This window comes from Macrobrachium rosenbergii, chromosome 56 (genome assembly GCF_040412425.1).
Source record: "Macrobrachium rosenbergii isolate ZJJX-2024 chromosome 56, ASM4041242v1, whole genome shotgun sequence".
Classification (NCBI taxonomy): domain Eukaryota; kingdom Metazoa; phylum Arthropoda; class Malacostraca; order Decapoda; family Palaemonidae; genus Macrobrachium; species Macrobrachium rosenbergii.
In genome coordinates this window covers 46,660,605-46,682,237 of record NC_089796.1, presented here as the reverse complement: position 1 = coordinate 46,682,237, position 21,633 = coordinate 46,660,605, and the positions used below count along the sequence as shown (strand labels likewise).

Below are 21,633 nucleotides of genomic sequence, written 5' to 3'. Positions count from 1 at the left end.
ATTTATATGTCAAAATGAAACTGTTGGCGTTACCCAAGATATTTTTGTGACTCTCACAGTTGTTATTCATGCTTTATCTCTCTGGTTTTGAAGCTATTAGCTGTAACTCTAGAAAATAACAGCAAATTATGCTTCTTCAAAAAATCTTTCTAGTTATATATTACACCAAATAATAGTCTAGATACAGTTCAATCCTTTCTATCAATTTTCATGTAACTTGCAAAACTTTTCCATTCTTTTTATATGTCGATATTTAACTTTTGTTATCTTTCTCATAAAAATAATTCATTAACTTCAAACATTCATAGTTTTTTTGGATTAAACATATATGAAAATAAATAAAGATTTTTTTTTTTTTGAATAAGTACATTTTTGTATTTAGAGGGCTGGGACTCTTATTCTGACTATTCCACCATAAAATATAAACATTTAGAAAAAAATACATAAAATGAACGTTGTTGGCACTATATATATATATTTATATAATTTTATATAATTATTTTCGCATGTGAGTCCCAGACACAATCGAGGCTCATGTACCTCAGTGATGTGATAACTAAACAGATAGGAAGGTTAAATACATTACCCATAAAAGAAATAAATGGTTGACATAAAAATAGAGAGTTGGAAGAGAATTTCTTTCTCCCCTGACTGATCTATTTTTAGAAGTCTTCTCAACCTCATTTTAAGAACCCTCTTAATTCTATGTCTCTTTTCTTTTGTTCTGAAATGCTTTTTCAGAGTGGACTAATGCAACTCTTAGTTATTATGTCCTATGTTTTAGAAACGTGTTTGCCACAGTAGCACATTTACAGTTCGTAGACAGTACAGTAAAATTAAATAAATTTAAACTATCTATTGTAAGATAAGATGTACAGAGAAATAATAAGTTGTAAAAATTTGTGAGCTGCTAACTACTAATGAGAGAGAGAGAGAGAGAGATAAATGCCCTTACTTAAGAGAGTGAAATTATTCATCAGTTATTATGGAAAACAGAGAGAGAGGAGAGAGAGAGAGAGAGAGAGAGAGAGAGAGAGAGAGAGAGAGAGAGAGAGAGAGAGAGAGAGATCCTTTACTTCAAATATCAAGTTAAATTATTTATGAATTATTACAGAGAGAGAGAAGAGATCCTTACTTCAAATATCAAGTTAAATTATTTATGAATTATTATAGAGACATGAGAGAGAGAGAGGAGAGAAGTTTTTCTTGGTAGATATCTAAAGATGGTAATTCATGATTTATGAAGGAAAAGGAAAAAAGAAAAAAGAAAGAGAGAGAGAGAGAGAGAGATAGTACATAAAAACCACTTTGACACACTGTGGGCAACGATTGACATATTTGATAGCTTTGCCCTTGCTCCTCTCTTAAAGTTTCACAGAAGATTGGGAAATGATATTTGTTTAAAATATTACTTAATTAATTATAAATGTGTCAATTTTGTAATTACAGTTATATTATTATTATTATAATGATTATTATTATTGGTTCTATTGAATATTATTGCTGCTTCAGCTGCACTTATTTTGTAGAAGACTTTTCTATTTTCCTTATTGCGGACTTCTCTTCAGTGGAGTGCGTGCTAACAGCTCATATATATTTGTCAGATTATTATTATTATTATTGTTAGTATTATTATTATTATTATTATTAATATCTTAAAATACAAAATCCACATTTAATGTAAAGTACTTGTATTTACAAATAATAAAATGAATTCCAGGAGCTTTCAGAGGCCTGCTCAGCTCCTTCTTCAGAGTAGAAATGACAGTCTTGGTTACTTGAGAACTTAATGGAATTTGCACTCTTAGATTTTATGAATATTTTTGAAATTTAAAAATGGTTAAATGGCTGTAAGACATGAGCAACACCTTCGTTATCACGTGACCAAAGCATTTTCCCGAAATAACAAAATTGATGGGGTTTGGGGTTGCCCCACCTGAAGTGCAGGGCTGACGTTTGGCTCCTAATGACTATTGTCATTTTTCCTTTATTCGCCTAATTTATTCATTATTTTGATTTTATATCACCTTATCTCTACGTCTGGCAGTATCTGGCAAACAACAATGGCTTGTTCCTTGGTGAATGCATGGTAGGGGAACAGGTTGCTACCATACGTTGAAAGCGGGTGGTCGGACACTTTACTCTGAGCAATTTTTCGCTATTTGCAGTGTTTTTTTCTTTTTTTACATCCAGTAACTCTAAATACAATCTATACTTTCACCTTCAAAAAATTACGCTCACAGTTGATGAAATGAATAAAGGATGATGAAAAAGGAGTATATGATGACAAGTTCATTATATCAAATCTCGGTTAGATAAAATAGTGTATCGGGTATAAAAAGGTGGTAGGAGTGCAGGGTGAGTTAGGTCAGATTCTCTGCCAATGGATGGGATACTGATATTTTAATGAAGTGCCAATCGTGTGAGTTTACAGTTAGTGCCCCAACAAAGCGTTAATAATGGAAAATCTCAGCACCATCAATTGAGTGATAAATATTGAGGAAATTGAACACAACTTTGGCTATGAGAATTCAGCTTGCTAACACATCTGTTTGGCACAAGTGAAAGTATAGAAGTTCTTCATTCGAGAGACAAAAGGCTTGAAAATCAAACTCAAAGACCAAAAGACCAGAGCAAGTAAAAAAACACTGAAAATGAGTCAAGATATCAGCCTGGTAATACTAAACTTCTAGTTTCTTAGTTTCAAACAAAGACCTGACAATGAGTCAGGTAGTACTTGATGACACCCTCACCGGAGACGAATAATACACTCCCATAGAGGAAGGGGGTGACCTGGAGCCAGAAATCAACCAAATAATGCTCTAAGGTAAGTTTTCCATTTAGTGCCAAAAAAAACCACTTGTTGATTTTAAGTCGTTTTCTCAGTTTTCACTTTTTGCACTTCAAACGTAAACTACATTTTTATTTTTAGGCCAATTTTTAAAGTTAAATATACCATTGGAAAGAGGAAAGAGAGGACGCAGATATTTTTGGGGCTAGATTTAGGATTTGGGATGGTCAAATTTGGGGAAAATCCCCTCCCTTTATCAAAAAAGGAAAAGTAGAAAAACTCTTCCCATTATTTTTTTCATACTGTGATATACTTTCTATGTATGGTAACCACATTGCAATAGCTCTACAAAACAGAAGGGAGGTGAATCATTTTTAATTTTTATATTTATTTTATTTTTAATAAAATCCAAAATAATCATCCTATCACTCAAATTTTTTTCTGGAACATCACCTTTATATATATGCGTATAACATATAAAGAATTCCATAAAAATCCGGAGCATTATTTCTATATAGCGTCAGGCCAGAAAACAAATTTTAGAAGGGTAAAACAAGACGTTCTTTACAAAATGATACCAGGTTCCTGTTCTCGGTCTCCAAACCAGCCAACTGGTCGCGATCTCCCTCAGGTGACTGCCTCCACGGTTGTTTACAGCCTCCTCTCTTCTCAAACCAGCATAGCGCCTGCACTGGAGTCAGCTGTTGCAGCTCCGTATTATAGAAATCCTTGTATACCCGGTCACCCCTGATACTGCCGCTGTCTCTGCCTCTCCCGCCAGGTAGCGGAGCGTGTTAGCAGCTGACCTCCGGTGCAGGCGCCTATGCTGGAGGCAGTCACCTGAGAGATCACACAAGTTGGCTGGGTTTGGAGACTTTAGAACGAGGATTTACCTAATTATCATTTTTGTAAAGAATGCGTCTTGTTTTACCTTGCTTTTAAAGTTTGTTTTTAAGTTCTCATAGCAAGACTGTCATTTTCCTAGCTGAAGAAGGAGCTGAGAAGGCTCTCAGCTCCTGAATTCATTTTATTATTTATAAATACAGTACAGTACTTTACATAAATGTGGATTTGTATTTTATAAACATATTCACGGGATTGTGAAGAAGATTTACATTATTATTATTATTATTATTATTATTGCCATTATTATTGCTATTATTATTATTATTATTATTATTAATATTATTATTATTATTATCTTGAAAATTAGTACATCTTATAAGGTAAATCATTATTTATTTTCTGAGTTCATTATGTCACCCGGTGAAATTCCATTCTTTTACGAATTTCTAGGTATAAATGTGCTAAATATACCAAAGAAAAAAGCTTACAGGAATGCTGGAGTTACTACAGATCGACATCTTCGATGAAGATCCCGGTATAACAAGGGTGAGTGGAAGGTCCACAACCACAGAGCCACACTCAAAGGCATCCCCATGTCAACATCCCGAGAAGAGCAGAGCCGTGCCAGCATGCAGCTCCCAGCCTGCCTGGCGACTCCAGCCATCTGAACTCATTCCATTTCTACTTGTTTTTGCATACGATTGTTTGGATTAGCCTGTGTTTCGGCTTATTTCGTAATTTTGCCATGGCGTCGGCAGCTTCTATGTCCAAGTTAAGTACCATCTTCTTTTGGGGTTGTCTTATAGTTTGTTGGCTGTCTTAGCCGTAATTGTTGTGTCGTGGCTTTGTTATGGCCTTCTGGTGTCCCCCAGCCAGCCTGTTGTCCGGAGTTTACCCATTCGACACTTGTTCTGTTTGGGTTTTTCCTGGTCGCATGCCTTTTGCTTCCCCATAGGTCTCATCCTGGTGGTTTTCTAAGTGGGATTGTTCGGTTTCATTTTAACGATAATGTTTTGATCCGTCCCTTAGGTTCCCGTATCGGGTTCCCGTTGTTCCCGCTTAGTTTTCTCACCGGGATGTTTCCTCTTGGACATTTTTATTAATGATTATATTTTTATTCATTATTGTGGGCTGATGCTCGACATCATGCTACCTCCGCGTTGTCCTTTTCCGTGGGGACGTCAGGCTCATCCTGTCGCTTCCTTCGGTTGACCTACGCACCAAACGATATATTTTTATATTTTTTTATTTTGTTTATTTTACACACACTTGATGATTTATTTAGTTTATTTTGTCCAGCTTGGGTATGTTAGGCTTCTATGACCCCTCCTCCCAGCAGGTTAGGTTAGTAGAGTTTTGGGTCAACCAGGTTGAGGATTTCTGTTGTCGTGCCTTCCTGTCCACGTTGGGTGTGAGTGAGTCCCCGTTCTCCTCCCTCTTCTTTACGAAGGGGTTGAGCTCTATGGGTATTTCTCCTCCACGAGCGTTATTCCTCCCTTACGTTCGGCTGGTGGGTCTTCATCTCGGAAATTCTCTCTCTGTTGTTCCCTTTTCTCTCCTTTCCCTTCTCTTCCCCCTCCCTTTTTTCATAGGCTACGTCTATGTTTTTAGGGAGAATACAGAGGTCCTGGTCATTCTTCCCCCTACGTGTAGGCCATGATTTTAGGTACCATGCAGTTGAGCGGGTGAGTTTCTCCCCAGTCTCCTGTTCGCCTCTGCTGTGGCCCTACCTTCCTGTCACTTCCCTCCCCCTCCCCTACCCTGTTTTGGGTCCGGCTTCTCGTCATCTTCTCTTGTGGGTGATGTCGGTGTCCGACTCACCCCCCATGTTGTGAATCTTTCTGGTTGAGGGATTCGCTCCCTCCCAGAACTGGTTCCAGGTGACTCGTAGCTGGGCTCATGTTTCGTTCACCCGCTCTCTTTTGATCGAGCAGGTTCTCGAGCATCTCAGGGTTTTCTTCTCGACCTTGTTCTTTGTGCACTACGGCGTTCGAGATACTTTAGTTGGGTTGACTGGCGCTTACATCTGCCCCGGTGGATCGTGGTGTTTGGTAGCCTCACCCTTCTTTGGTTCTCTTGATAAGGTCCTGAGATCTCCGGTGTGGGTGGTTCCGGACTCCGGGGATTGTAATTTTATATGTCTGTTAACCAATTAGCAATACCATCTTATTGTGTTTTGTTCCCAGACTCATCTCGCCTGAGGACTAGTGTGTGTTTATTTATGTCGGGCGGTTTACCCGCGGTAGATGTTTATTAGTTTGAATTTCTGGCGGTTCACCCGCTGTTGAAAATGGTATTTATTATTATTATTATTATTATTTTATGATGGTCATAGAGTCCAGTTGATTTCACCCCTGGTTTATACGTTCTGTTCCTGGCATTCCTACGCGGTGAAAGGTCCGTCGATTCGGCCCCTGCGTCCTTGTTTACTCCGGCGGCGGTAGTGAGTTATACCAACACCTTAAATTAAGATTACTTTTTAGTAGGCCCGTCTCTGATGTGGTTTCCTCCGCGAATTACTCGGTTTACTAATACCCTTTGCCTACTTAGATTAAGTTTCTTAGAAAGGTAAAGCTCATTTACTGTTCACTGGACTGTCGCTGTGAGAGCCGGGTGTTCCGCCACTCTTCAGCAACCTATGGCCATGTGATGTGTCGGACCCACGCTGGTTGTGCGGTCCGACTGGATGATCTGATCGTGTGGCACCCGGAGGGCTGCGAGGTGTGCTTTGCTCTTTGCGGATGCACCCAGGACGAGTCGGTAAGCTATTTGCTTTCCACCCGTATGTTATTTCTGCCTTCCATATTACAATGTTTTGGCTATATTTCGTAATATTTCGTAATTTTTCAGGCTGATGAGTCCTCGAAAAAGGAGGCTCTTGAGTCCCTCCGTGCTTGGGTGGCTGGGTTTGGGAGGAACGTTCCGTCGGGGAAGCCATACGTCCTCGACGAGAAGTGGAGAGACCTTCTCTACCCCGGAGCCCGGATCGCTGCGGCCGTACCAACTGAAGTGGCCGCCCCCATCATCGAGCAGATCCGGGTCGTGACCCAGCCACTTGTAGAAGAGACCCTCTACGTGGAGGTTTCCGATGACGTCGCCGCTCTGGACCTGGACTTAGAGCCCATGAATACTGAGCAGGATCAGGTAGGTGGTAAGGTAAGTGAGGTAGTTGGGGGCGGGTGCCCTGTTTGATTCCCCTTCATCATCAACCTCTTCTTTTCAGGGCTTTTCCAGTCTTCTATCTTGAGGACAGTGCTCATCTACTGTCCCCAAGTTGGAAAACTTAAATTGAGCGAAGAGGCTTCAAGTCCTCGTCTTCCCGGGAGAAACATCCCCACCCCCCATCGAAGGCAAAGGTCTCGCACTTTGGCTATCGGGAGTAAACTGGAACCTCGGGGCAGGCGGTAAGAGGCGAAACTAGACCAGCCCTCGCCAGCCTCACCCGACCCTGAAGCGTTCACCGGGATGCTTTTAGCTAGGTTCGTCGGAGTCGACTCTAAGCTTTGAAGATCGCTGACGGGTTGCAAAGTCGGAGAATCTGATTGCTGATATAGCTCGCTCGGTGCGGACAGTTATCAGATCTGTACGCCCCTCCCTCGCGACATTGGAAACCCGTGGCGTTTTGCCTTACGTGCCATCCGCCATGAGGATACCCTGACATGTCGAGGGTTTGGGCACGAACGTCTCTGGAGGAACTGGAGTTCTTCCTGCTGACCTCTTGCCCCCTATCCGAGCTTTGTTAGGCTGGCCGGAGGAAGCCTGAGTGCTGTTCAGATAAAAGGTCCCAAAGGAACGACGTCTTCCCTGAGGACCAGAGCTGTCGGCTCTGCTTCGCACTCTCCGCGGTGGCCGAATAATACCAAAAACTCACTCCCGTTCAAGAGGGGAACTATACTATGTTCTCCTTGGGTGACAAATTATCCACTCCCTGCATGAATAAAGTTGCTGGCAGCTGCTCAGCCTGCCGAAAGCAAACCTCTGCCTCAGCTCAGAGAGCGGACTCCACACATCCCTGGTGTTCCCGGGGTGAGGTTCTGGAGGGGCCCATCTTCTTTACGGTGGGCAAGTGCGATGCCTTCTGTCGTCCTCACAATTCAGTGAGCAGCTTCGAAACTCAAGCTCTCCTGAAGAGCGGAGTTCGAGCAGGGCGAGAGACTGGGCAGTCTCTAAATTCCCTTGAGTCTGTCTGAAGCGGTGGCAGGTCTCATGCGCAGGCAGACAACTTTCAGGTTCTGGCTAAATCCCTGCAGCAGGTTTCAGGCAGACCTGTACGGTTTAAAGTGAAGCTCCAGCTTGGTGCAGAGAAATTATTTAGTTGCTTCATGTCATAGGCTAATAAACTATGAATTTCCATCCAGATCTCAGCAGTCTTAAGCAAATACTGACAAATCCAAGTTGAATAGATGGATATTTATATGCAGTGACTCTAGGCTGTTTAAATTCAAGTGTAGCTAGGTGTGACTACGGACAGTGGTTAAAGCCAGCCAGTCCTAGTGGTGGAGCCAACCCTCCACCTCAAAGCTCAACCCCACCAATACGTGCTGGTCCAGCCAGCCCAACCTCTTGCTGTAGCCATCGTACATCTCTTCTCCCGGTACAACTCTCCTATGAGGGCCGTGGGGTTTTCACGGCCTCAGCCAGAAGTTACAGGGGAGGTAGGGTGTGTATATGAGAGTAGGTCTGGATCCGCCTCTCGAGGCAAATCAGGCGTGGTAGAGAAGCAAGCCTCTTCTCCACACAGAGACCATTCAGGTGTGTGGTCGCCTCTACTGGTTCAAGGACCAGTGGACCTTCAGCCCTTGGGCACACAGTATTGTGTCCAAAGGTCTGGGTTGGAGCTGGATCAAGGATCCCCCTCCTTTGACCAGGTTTTACCAACCCCCCTCCAAAGCTCTACAGGACTTTGTAACAGAGCTTCTCAACAAGAGAGAGCAATAAAAGTAAGGCACCTCAAATTTCAAAGCAGGTTGTTCCACAGTCCCAAGAAAGATTCAGCCAACAAAGAGTGATTCTAGATCTATCAAGTCTAAATTGCTGTATAAAGATCGACAGTTTCGCATGCTACGATAGCTCAGTCTGGACTCTACTTCGCGTGGAGCTGTCTACCTCTGCTCGATCTTTCAGGCTTACTATCACGTCCGGTTGCGTGGAACTTCTCTCCCTTCCTGGGTTTCAAACTCGGGAAACAAGCCTACTCCTTCAAGTCATGCCTTTCAGGACTCAGTGTAGCCCAGAATTTCTGAGCAGGCGAGCAGTGGTTCAGCAACTACGGTCCGGGAGTCTCTCTGGCGGCTTATCTGGACGATTGGATAATCTGGGCTCCGACAGTTCTGGAGTGCCGAAAGGCTACGGCCATAGTGATCAAGTTCCTGGAGTCGTTAGGCTTTCAGCTGAACAGAGAGAAATCCCGCCTGACTCGATCGGTTTTCAGTGGCTGAGCCTCAATGGGACCTGACCCGTTACAGGTTGTCCCTCCTGCCACCCAAGCGGAAAGAGATTGCCGCCGCTACAGGAAATTTCTGAGAACAAAGCAGCTTCCCGCCTGTCTCAAGAAAAGTTCGCGGCTCCTTCAATTCGCCTCAGTAGCGGACCTGCTCTTGAAACAAAAGATATAAACAGACTATGGCGAGGAGCGAGCCAATGTCAGGCTCAGAGACCAGGATCTCTTCAATCCCCTTGAATCTTGAAAACAAGACTCGGCCATGGTCCACAGTCAGTGGCCTGTCAGTGAGTTCCACTTCAATTTCCCCCTCCGGCGTTGGTAATCTACGGGCCTTCATTAAGCAGTTGGGGAGAATTTTCACCAAAACAAAGAAGTTCAAGGAACATGGTCACAATGTTCCAACAGTTTCATATAAACACCTTGGAAGCTATGGCAGTGTTTCTAACATAGAAACTTCGCCCGTAGCCGGATTCACGTCAGGCTTGTGCTGGACAGCGCCGTGGTGGTTCATTGCATCAATCAGGTCGCGTAAACCAGGTGATGGTAGCAATCTTCTCCCTGGCGAACAAGCACGGCTGGCATCTGTCAGCCACCCACACCACAAGCGAAGTGCGGGCGGTGATGGCGGACTCCTGTCAGGACTACTCCATTAGGCGGTGGTCTCTGGGCCGAACTCCTTCAAGTGGATTCGCCGCGGGTTCCGGGCCTCCCAGTGGATCACTGTTACGCCGAGCCAGTCACAAGCTTCCCTGTTGGCTCCCAACCTGGACCCAGGCTTCGCCCACGGATCACGATGTCCATAGGTGGGTGGGAGAGAGAGATATGTCTGTTTCCTCGATAAACCTCATTAAAAGTCCTACACAAACTCAAGTCATTCAACGTGAGTGGCTCTAGTAGCTCCCCTATTGGCCGAAGAGCAACTGGTTCCCTCACCACAGGAACTTCAAGTTGCGGTGTCATCAAACTCCCAAACCCAGACTGACCCAAGTCGGTACAAACAAAGATGTGTCCTAAAGCTTCCTTAAATTCAGAATGCACTGGTTTTTATGGACTTTATAAAGTTTGCTGCAAAGAAGGAGCAAACATTGACCCTGCCAACACACTGTTTTGGAATCAGACAGAGGAGCTCTACTCAGATTAATGCGATTGGCAGTCAAAAAGTTGATCCTTTTTAAAAACGTCTGGAGCTCAAACTATGACAGCCAACCGGCAGTTACTTTCTTTAGGTCATTGTTTTGAAAAAGGCCTTACTCGACCACTATTACTACAACTAAATCAGCCTTAAAAAGAAGGTATTTTTAATAGGTTTTTAGTATTGACCTTACAGATTCATGCTTCTCCTCCATCCCCAGAGCATGTGCCGTTTGAGACCAGTAACTACTTCCTTCCGTTACTTGGTTTCTCAAGCGATGTTTGAAGTCAGCCACTGACATTGATAATTCTCTATGCTCATGCCCGGATCTGTTAAGAGAGAAACCTTGTTTATGATTGGCTTAGCTTCAGGTGCCAGAATTTCAGAGCTATCAGCCCTCATAAGGTGATGATCATGCTCCTTCCATCCGGAGGAAGTCCTCCTTTCCCTGATCATACGTTCTTAGCTAAGAATGAAGACCCTCAGGACAGGTGGTCCCCTTGGAAGGTGGTGCCTCTTCCTCAGGACCAGTCATTGTGTCCAGTATTTACCTTAAAGTCTTACCTACAAAGAACTCCACAGTTTAAGTCGGGTCCTCTTTTCATCAGGGAAAAAGGTGGTACTCTCTCTTTGAATGCTATAAGACAACAAATTCTGTATTTTATTAAGCAAGCTAACAGATTCAGTTCAAAGGTTCATGATATCCAAGCAGTAGCTACCTCCACTAGTATTTCTATAATATGGATTTTGAATTTCCAAATATACGGATGGAAATCACCTCTAGTGTTAGCATGTTATTTAAAATCACTCGGAAACTCTAAAATTTTCTGCAGTGGCTGTGGAAGTGTCATCTCCCCACCTTAATTATCCTTATCCCTTTCCTTTCCCCCCCGCCCACCTGCCTCATTTATTCACTGCCTGCCTTCTGGATAGTTCATGCCTCGCTGCCTTGCTCCTCATACTCGATATTGGTTTATCTGATTATTGCCTGTCTTGTGTTTTGGATTTTGATGTGCTGCGGATTTAGATTTAGTCAGAGGTACTGAAGCGGTTTTTATTTTGCTTCATGTACCTCATATATTTTTGTCTGTCATTGTATCTCTTTGCTTTTAGGTTTAAGTTGTAATTACTGGTTATTCTATTGATTTGTAGGGGCCTCTTATTTTCCCCTATTGTACTACATATTTGTATATCTATTTGTATATCTACCTTGTTCCTAGGTTAAGTTTGCTTTTTCATGATAATCTTTGATGTGAGGTGTTATATGCCACCAGTATTTACTTATAGTTAACCTGATTTTTCTGTTGACATATTTTTATTAAATCTATTTTTCCATAGCATGTGTCTCTTTCATTACCTTTTGTATTGTTGTAGCTTTGCAGTGTAGCATGATTCTCTGATACTATTTCACCGGGTGACACGGGGCCGAACTCAGAAAGGGATTTTGACAAGGAAAAATCTATTTCTGAGAGGCCCGGTATCTGGTAACCTAGATTATTTTTTGAGAATTTACAGGTCGGCCCCCTGCTGGCTCATGCCAAGCCTGGGGATGGTGCTAGTCTGGAATGAGTTCAGATGGCGCTGGAGTCGCCGCGTGGCGGGCTGGGGAGCGTGGGCGCTGGTACGGCCCCTCACTCTTCTCGGGGATGTTGACATGGGGATGTCTTTCGAGTGTGGCTCTGTGGTTGTGATTCCTTCACTCACCCTTGGTTATACCGACATCTTCATCGAAGATGCTCGATCTGGGGGTAGTAACTCCAGCATTCCTGTAAGCTTTTTTCTCTGGTATGTTATAATATTTATACCTAGAGAAATTAGGTGTAAGAATGGAATTTCACTGGGTGACACGGGGCCTCCCTCAGAAATAGATTTTTCCTTTGTCAAAATCCCTTTTATCAATACATGTAACCATAAAAATTCTCATCTCTTACCGAGATGAGAGAATTTTTATGGTTACATATATGTTTATTTGTTTCATTGATAAATAAATGATTTACCTAAGACAAGTACTAATTTTCAAATATTAATAAGTTTAAATGATAATAATAATAATAATAATAATTAATAAAAATAATTAATAATAATGATAATTAATAATAATTAATAATAATAATAATATAATAGTAATAATGATAATAATAATGTACAGTCAGTCCCCGGTTATCAGCGATCCGGTTTTACGGCGCTTGTCTAGTGACTACAATAACTGGATTTTCGACACCGATTCCCTGTTATCGGCACCGATCCCCGGTTATTGGTGCCAATCCCCACATATTGGTGGTGGTGATCCCTGGTTAATGGTGCCAATAACCGGATATCAGCGCCGATAACCAGGGATTGGCTCAATTATCGCCGATTTTTGGTTATCGTCACGCTGTCGGGAACGGAACCCTCCCCCCGATAACCAGGGACTGCCTGTAACTGTAATTGCAAAATTTATACATTTCTTTAGTAAATTATGTGATATTTTAAACAAACATATGTCATTTCCCGATCTTTTGTGAAACCTTTGAAGAGAGGGGCGAGGGCAAAGCTGTCAAATATGTCAATTGTTACCCACAGTGTGTCAAAGGATTTCTAGTACTCTCTCTCTCTCTCTCTCTCTCTCTCTCTCTCTCTCTCTCTCTCTTTTTCCTTTATAAATCATGAATTTCCATCTTTTAATATTTAACATAAGAATAACCTCTCTCTCTCTCTCTCTCTCTCTCTCTCTCTCTCTCTCTCTCTCTCTCTCTCTCTCTCTCTCTCTCTCTCTCTCTCATGCTATTCACTCTGTCTCCGTAATAATTCATAAATAATTTAACTTGATATTTCAAGTAAGGACAATCTCTCTCTCTCTCTCTCTCTCTCTCTCTCTCTCTCTCTCTCTCTCTCTCTCTCTCTCTCTCATGTTATTCGCTGTGTCTCCATAATAATTGATAAATAATTTCACTCTCTTAAGTAAGGACAACCCTTATCTCTCTCACTCTCTCTCTCTCTCTTCTCTCAGAGATTCACAAGTGTCACGTATCTGTGAAAAAATTGTGTTTGACAATTAGGTTCCAATGAAAAGTTTGCGTGTCTGTGAATTCTCACGAGTTGAATTGTGTAAGATCAAGGTATTACTGTACTTTTCTTGACAATTAGTTGGGTATATATATTTTATAGATGTTTATATTTTGTCATTCCATTCTTAATCTTTTATCCCATTTTATTAATTAGATATATGATATTAGTAATGTAATGAAGAATTCAGAATGACTGTATGCTCTTTGCAGTATCCACACCTGTGTTCCTTAATATTAAAAGTGAGTTGAGAAGTAATTACCATCTTACCTGTATTTAGATGGTCACTGATTCATTTATTGATGTTGTTAATATACTGATATTACAAAAATGGCATGGTTCTCATTGCTTGCCTAAAAACTTTTCATCCTTTCAGAGAGACTCATAGTCTTACATAGTTTGGAAGAATTACAGAAACGACAAGGGTTACCTGATTTTGGTGTTCCAGTCATTAGACAGTTGCTTTGCTTTGGTACTTGTGTGAGTTTTATGAATTGGTATTGTAAGTGTGATCTATATGAAGGTAAAATAGATGATTGGGAAGAAAGTTCCCAGGATTCCTCTTGACAGAGGATCATAGTTGCAAAGAGGATAGGCATGTTAGACAGCACAAATTATGTGCACACACAAGCAGTAATGCTCAGTGAAGTCACTAAGTAATTGAAAATCATTTGACTTCTTAACAAAACTATTAATTTCAGGCATGGAGCTGAAGTGGTTGAAGGACATAAGGATGGGAAGAAATCTAAGAAGTTTAATTATTCTGGTACTGGTTATCGCCTTGGAGAGACCAATGATGATACACAGAGTAAGATTTCAGCTTATTTCTCTCTGTTGCATGTGTTGCAGATTATTACTGATAAGGAGACAGGCTTTTGTAGATTATTTGTTGGGTCTTTTTTTATTCTTTGTAAAGCTCTTATTGTTTTTTTTTTTGTAGGTTTTTTTAGTGATTTTATCTTCTACTATTACTACTATTACTATAGATTAGTTTATTGAAACTGCTGAGTCACAATTCGAGGCTCTCAAAGAAGCCTATCCAAAGGATTTGAACATAAAAGCAAGATACAGTTGGAATAATTGGATAGTTGGTTTGGACGAGACTAAAGGTAATAGGTGAAAAGGAAAGGGCAGAAAGCAGTGCAGCTGAGCCGGAAAGTATGGTTCAGAGAGCCTTTAGTACCATCTACAGTCCATGCAAGTTATAATAAGTGGTACACCCCTCCTGGAGATCTTATCAAATAACCAAGGTACAGGTTTATCACATCTCTTCGTACTATTAGAAGTCTGGTACCAAAGGATTACTTAGCTCTTTTGTATGCTTAGTTTTGTACTGTCCTCTTTTGTATAATAATTTTTTAATGAATCAACATTTTTTTGCTCCCAATTCTGATTATAAAAAGTGGACATACAAGAGACCAAAATATTTGGCATACAAATGGTTCCATTGGCCTGTCATTCTAAACTAGAGTGTGACTGTAGCTGTTTTTTCATCGATTGTCCACAGTACATTATTGTCCTTACACAGTATACAAACCTTTTGGTCTTTATATTGGAATTACCTTCAGTGCAGCTGGAATATAGGAATTACCTGACAGTGCAGCTGGAACCAGCTGTTTAACTTTAAACAATGCAGTATGGTAGTTAACTACTGTACAACCAGGTGGGGAGTCTCACCCACCAGGTCAGCAGAGCATCACTTTACCTTTGGCTGTGTTATGGTGAGGTTGTGCTTCATTGCCCTCTGCCCTGCTTGCCGTTTTTCACTTCAGGTCCAGGTAGCAGTTCCTCAGGTCCTAAGAAGTCCCAGGCTTCGAAGGGCACTCAAGGAACCACCCAGCCCTCTTCTGCCCCTGCTAAGAAGGGTGCCCAGCCGTGCCCCTTCCCACTTTCTTTCCAGTCTAGTAAAGGGAAGGGATGCAAGGGAAAGAAGAAGGGAGGAAAACTCTAGGGTCGGCATTCCCCTCCACAAGCTGCTGTCGGTAGGGGTTGCCTGTCAAGCCATTGGGCAACATGGCAGTGACACGGAGCCAAGACCTGGATAGTGGATGTCCTTCGGGAGGACTGTCTACCTCCCTTCAAGTCTTACCACCTCTCACTGACACTCCTGTCCATCTCCAGTCGTACATACTCAGCTCGCTAAAGGATCTCACACTCCGGGAGGAGATTACAGAGATGCTTAGAAATGTGCTGTAGAAGATGTGACAGATCGGTTCCCAGGCTTTTACAGCTAAATCATTCTCGTGGAAAAAGAAACGGGGTTGGGGGGTGGAGACCAGTCGTTGATCTCTCTCCCTTGAACCGGTTTGTTCACCAGACTCAGTTCAAGACGAAAACGGCTCGTTTAGTGCTTGCTTCCACCAGGGAGAATGACTTCATGCGTACGATGGACCTGAAAGATGTGTATATTCAAATGCCCATTCATCAGTCCTCTCGCAAGCACCTTTGCTTTGTTGTTGGGGAGACGGTATTCCAGTTCAGGGCACTTTGTTCCGGGCTCATGACTGCTCCCCAGGTATTCATGCGAGTGTTCACCCTTGTGTCAGCTTGGGCCTATTCGCACGGACTCTGTTGAGGTATCTCGACGATTGGCTAGTCTTGGCAAAGTCTTGTCTGCTGTTGCTCCAAGACAGGAATTGCCTTCCCAAGTTATGCTGTAACCTAGGGGTCGTGGTAAATCTTGAGAGGTCCGATCTCATACCCAAGCAGAGGATAAAGTAGTGGGCATGCTGATAGATACAGCAATAGCAAGAGTCTTCCCCTCGGACTCTTGTATCAGTAGGTTCAGGAAGGCAGCACAGATGTTCCTGTCCCAGCAGAAACAACCAGCTCAGCAGTGGCAGGTCATTCTTGATCACTTGTCATCCTTGGAGAAGCTGGTCCCTCATGGGTGGCTTCACCTTCATTCTCTCCAGTGGAGAATGAAGGAGTTCTGGTCTCAGGCATGGGATCCTCCATCTTTTCCCATCCCTCTCTCAGAGAGGGTGAGGCAGGACTTAGCCTGGTGGCTGAACGACAGAAACCTCGTAATAGGGGGGTGTCTGCACACTCTCCTTCTGGAGATGCTTCTGTTCTCAGATGCTTGACCGAGGGATCGGATGCACACCTGGAGGAGTTGGTGATTTCAGATGTGTGGAACTGAGACGACAATTACCTTCACATCAATATCCTGAAGCTCAAAGCGGCCTTCCTGGCCCTCCAAAAGTTTCAGGATCAATTCATGGGAGACTTTGTGGTTTTGATGAGCAACAACACCACAGTAGTGGTATACATCAACAAGCAAGGAGGCCCAGTGTCTCCTCTGCTGCACCAGTTGACTATGCAGGTGCATGAGTGGCTGTTGGCAGACAAGCTCAGTCACCTGGGTCAGGTGATTGGGACAGAGTGCTCCCTGCACATGGACGTCGTGGAAAGGCTATTCAGTCTTTTTGGGCCGCCCATCGATTGATCTATTTGCCACCCAGCACAACAGGAAGCTCCAGGTGTTTTGTTCGATCGCTCCCAACCCATGGGCTGCAGCAGAGGACGCCTTCCAACACCCGGTGGGACAACCTGGATGCCACCTTTCCACCGCTCTGTCTGTTTTGCCTGGTGATAAACAGGGTGATGATCACCAGGAACCTCAGAATGACCCTGGTGGCTCCTGAATGGCCACATGCCGCACGGTATCCGGAGCTGCTACTCTACTCATCGAGGCACCGAGAGAGATTCCCCCCTAGCACAACCTGCAGTGTCAGCCACGCATGAATTGGTTCCACCAGTCCATGAAGTTGCTTGCACTTTACGGCTGGAGACTATCCAGCATCTCTTGTGAGCTAAAGGCTTTTTTTGCCACACAGCGGCAGAGATGTCTGGATACCTGTGACAGCCCTCTTCCACAGTCTACCAGGGGAATGGGCCATCTTCTGTGGTTGGTGTTGTGGGTAGGGTCTCTCTGTGGTCGGAGCTATTATGCAGCAGGTAGCGGATTTTCTCGTCTTCCTTCACCAAGAGAAGCTCTTCTCCGTCTCAGCTGTTAAGGGCTATAGGGCTGCCCTAGGCCTAGGCCTATGCCTAAGGGGCATGGATATCTCCTCCACGCTGGAGATTTCTTTGCTGATGAAGAGCTTCGAAAGGTCTTGCCTTCCCATGAAACTCAGGCCCCCTGCGGAGGATGTGACTCATATTCAGAAGCCTGATTCATACACCTTACAAGCCCTTACGAGAGTCATCAGACAGGGATATGACCCTCAAGACCATTCTCCTGCTTGCCCTGGCATTGGGAAAGAGTAGGTGAACTGCACGGACTCTCCTTTGATGTAAAACACTCGAGGGGATGGTCGAAATCCATCAGTCCCTGACGCCAGATTCGAGTCCTTTATGATCCCCTCTTTGGGGGACTTTGTTGGTCATGATCCAAACGAGACGCTACTGTGTCCCGTTAGGGTGCTGCGGTGCTATCTGAAGAGGGCTTGCCATCTCCGGCCTGAGTGTCAATGACTCTTCATTAGCACTGGCTTGACCAAGAAGAGGTGTCCAGGAACACTATCTCTTTTTGGCTTCATGAGACAATCAAACAGGTGTACTCTGCGTCAGGCAAGGAGGACTCCAGTAAGTTCCGGGCAAGAGCTCACGAGGTCAGGGGCATTGGTCCATCACTTGCGTTCAGGAAGAATCTGTTGGTTCCGCAGGTTCTGGAGGCAGGGGTGTGGTTGTGCCAGACCACTTTCACCTCCTACCTTCGGGATATTGTCCACAAGTCCCTGGACATATTTTCCTTGGGTCGTGTGGTGGCTGCTCAACAAGTTGTGTAGCTTACCAGGCTCCTCTAAGAGGACAGGTACCATTTCGTCTAAGGTGTACGGTCGCAGAAGAGAGAGTATGTGTGTGACTAACTGGTCCTCCTCCCCTCCCTCTTTCCTTAAATCTTACCCTCCCCTGCGGGTGGAGGGTAGGTTATCAAGCCATCACGAAACTGGAATGGGTGTCGTTGCAGGTGAGAGACAGACAATGTTAACCCATTGCTTTTATGTACATGGCCTTATCATTGTCTCTGTGTGACACAAAGATTCAACCTAGCCTTTTTCTCAAATAATTCTGCATTTAAACCCATCTGTTCATGAGAGTGCCCAGGGGTCTGACAATTGAACATCCAGTTCTTATACTTTGTTCAATATGTCAGAGGCACAGTCCTCTTCCTTGATCTCTCAACAGAAAGAAGACCAGTCAGTTCAGGGACTTACTCAGCTTCCTCCCACCAAGAGTTAAGTCGTCCTATCATCATCATCATCATCATCATCATCCAGGTGCCATATCCCTAAGGACGTCGGCAATCATGGCTTGCCACTCCTCTCTATTTCCGGCGCTCTGCAGCAGCTGAGCTGCAGACATTCTTCCTCCAGTCATTCTCACCAATCCATCCATATATTTTTGTCTAGGTCTCCCTTTCGGCCTCCTTCCATTGATTTTACCAGTGAGAGAGAGAGAGGTACTAGTTCTTGTCTTCTCACTATGTGACCCACAAACCGCATTTGTCTACCTCTCACTGAGGCCAAAAGTTCTCTCTCAATGCTTACTCTCGCTAATACTTTCTCGTTAGTTTTCCTTTCTGTCCATGATATTTTCAGCATTCTTCTCCAAAACCACATTTCTGCAGCCTGTAACCTCTCCTCGTCTGCCTTCCTCGAGGTCCAAGTTTCACAGCCATACAACAATACAGACCAAACAAAATATTTCACAAATCTCATCCTTAGATTCATAGATATTTTCAAGTTGGTGACTAATTTCTTGATCTTACCAAATGCATCTTTTGCCATGGATATTCTCTTCCTGATCTCTTTTTCGCCTTTTCCATCACTTGTGACAGTGCATCCTAAATAATTAAAACTATCGGTTTGTTTAACTGTTTCAGCATTAATTCTTATATCTGTTCTTGGGGTGATTTCATCTTTGGAGATAACCATAACTTCTGTTTTCTTAATATTTAACTTCTGTTTTCTTAATATTTATTGACAGACCTCTTTCTCTGCTTGACTGGTGTAAAGTACAAATTAAAGCTTGAAGTTTATCATGAGAGTCTGCAACAAGTGCTGTGTCATCAGCATATCTGAAATTATTAATATTTGACTCCTCCAACCTTAATTCCTTCCATATCTCTCAGATCTCTTATTATCATTTCACTATATAAATTGAAGAGATCAGGTGATAACACACAACCCTGTCTTACACCTCTCTTGATGTGCCGAGTCTCTGATTCATCATTTTCTACTTTCGCTGATGCCTCTTGATTCCAATATAAATTCTTTATCAATCTTAGATCTTTCCCATCGATATTTATCTGTTCCAATATCCTTATAAGGTCTACATGTCTAACCCGATCAAAAGCCTTTTCATAGTCAACAAAACAAATATATAGATCCTTTTTCACTTCTATTGCTCTCTCCATCAACATTCTCAAAATAAAAATTGCATTTCTTGTCCCTTCATCTCTCATAAAACCACACTGTTCATTGCCAATCTCAGGGAGTATCTTATTTCTTATTTTATTCAAAACAATCCTTAATATTATTTTTGTAATGTGACTCATGATACTGATAGTCCGGTGTTTATTGCACTCAAGTGTTTCTGGTATTTTTAAGTCGCCTTGTATAAAGACCAAAAGGTTTATATATTTTGTAGGAACCATTGACAAATTTTAAAAAGTAATTTGTATTTTTCCTAACTATACAAACCTGAGGTCTTTATAGTTAATGCCCACCTCATGCCACCTCGCAAGCTGACACCAAGTTTATACCTGGGACAGAGGTAAAGTGACGCTCTATTGACTGGGCGGGTAAGACTCTGCCACCTGGTTGTACAGTAGTTAACTACCATACCAACTTGTTTAAAGTTAAACGGGTAGTTCCAGCTACACTGAAGGTAATTCCTATATAAAGACCTCAGGTTTGTATAATTAGGAAAAATACAAGTTACTTTTAAAATTAATAATTTTTTGTTATTTGTTCCAATGAGGATTCAGATCTTTATCTTTTACATTTTATAGGAATATTCAGGGTTACAATCCAGTTTGGTCTTTGAAACATATTACATGTAAAAAGGTGTTATGGTCAACACATCTCTTTTGTTGCTGTTTTGGTCAAAGAACTTTTGACTTGATTTGTTTGAAACTTTTGCCTCTCTTGTTGTTAATATTGTAAACTTTCTTGTTAGTGGACTTCAGGAAAGTTACAAGAGCAGTGTATATGTCTGGTCTTGGTCATATTTGTAATGTTTGTCGTCTTTAACATTAATCCTTAATTGTTATTACAAACATATTAATTATTAAATAGCCTACAGCTGTGAAGAACACATCTGGTTACATGAATTGAAATTATTTGGGATGAATCTTCGTTACTATTAAAGGCTAGTTTGCATTAAAATAAAAGATCACTTGGCTAGCCTGGATGACTGTCTAGTTCACCTGTTCTCAACCAATTGTGTTTTGAATGTTTTAGCCCTTGTCAGAATTCATCATGCCATGGTATTTTGCTGGTCAGGCTGATAGCTCTTTTCACGGTATTGTATTTGTGCCTTTGTTCTTTGGGGTGTCTTCCAAGAGAAGCAAAGGAAGAATGCCAGGCTTTGTAGATGAATACTGTGTTAGCAATATTTTTAATTTGAATTAGATAGACACACTGTTTGTGACAGATGCAGGAGCCCAGAGTGTGATCTTGAAAATAGATGTGAGGAGCGTAGGGATTTGCCAAAGGACTTCATGCACGAGATTCTTGGATGGAAGATGATAGATCTATATTTTTTTATACAGTACATATTACGGTGATAGATCTATATTTTTTCATACTACATATTACGGTGATAGATCTATATTTTTTTTATACAGCACATATTACGATGATATATCGATATTGAGGGATTTTTCTTTAACATTTGATTGATATTTTGCTCTCTTTGCGTTAATATTAATATTTGATAATTAGTAAATCAGTTATCATAACAAAAAGATACATGTTACATATGCATAAAAATTCTCTTGCTCTTATCTCAGTAAGAGAGAGAGAGAGAAAAAACAAAAATACCACTCATACACTATTGACAGTACATAAAATACACTGAGCTACAAGCTTTGTGAATGGCTACTTCCAACTCCTTCAACCAATAGCATGTCGTCAGGGAGAGAGAGAGAGAGAGAGAGAGAGAGAGAGAGAGAGAGAGAGAGAGAGAGAGAGAGAGAGAGAGAGAGAGAGAGAGAGAGAGAGAGAGAGAGAGAGAGAGAGAGAGAGAGAGAGAGAGAGAGAGAGAGAGAGAGAGAGAGAGAGAGGTGGGATGGACATAATTTTTTTATACAGTACATATTATGATGATAATAGATCAATATTAAGGGATTTTACTTTAACATTT

At 42.4% G+C, this 21,633-nt stretch overlaps 1 protein-coding gene across 1 annotated transcript in view; it reads left to right on the top strand.

Annotated features, from left to right (window-relative positions):
- The window catches only part of LOC136836196 (uncharacterized), a 146,245-nt gene that overhangs the window by 53,922 nt on the left and 70,690 nt on the right, over positions 1–21,633 (top strand). The window contains exons 6-11 of the mRNA XM_067100198.1: positions 4,114–4,183; positions 6,488–6,793; positions 13,339–13,342; positions 13,470–13,499; positions 13,634–13,737; positions 13,933–14,065. Coding sequence (XP_066956299.1) covers positions 4,114–4,183; positions 6,488–6,793; positions 13,339–13,342; positions 13,470–13,499; positions 13,634–13,737; positions 13,933–14,065 — 647 coding nt within the window. The remainder of the gene's footprint in view (positions 1–4,113; positions 4,184–6,487; positions 6,794–13,338; positions 13,343–13,469; positions 13,500–13,633; positions 13,738–13,932; positions 14,066–21,633) is intronic.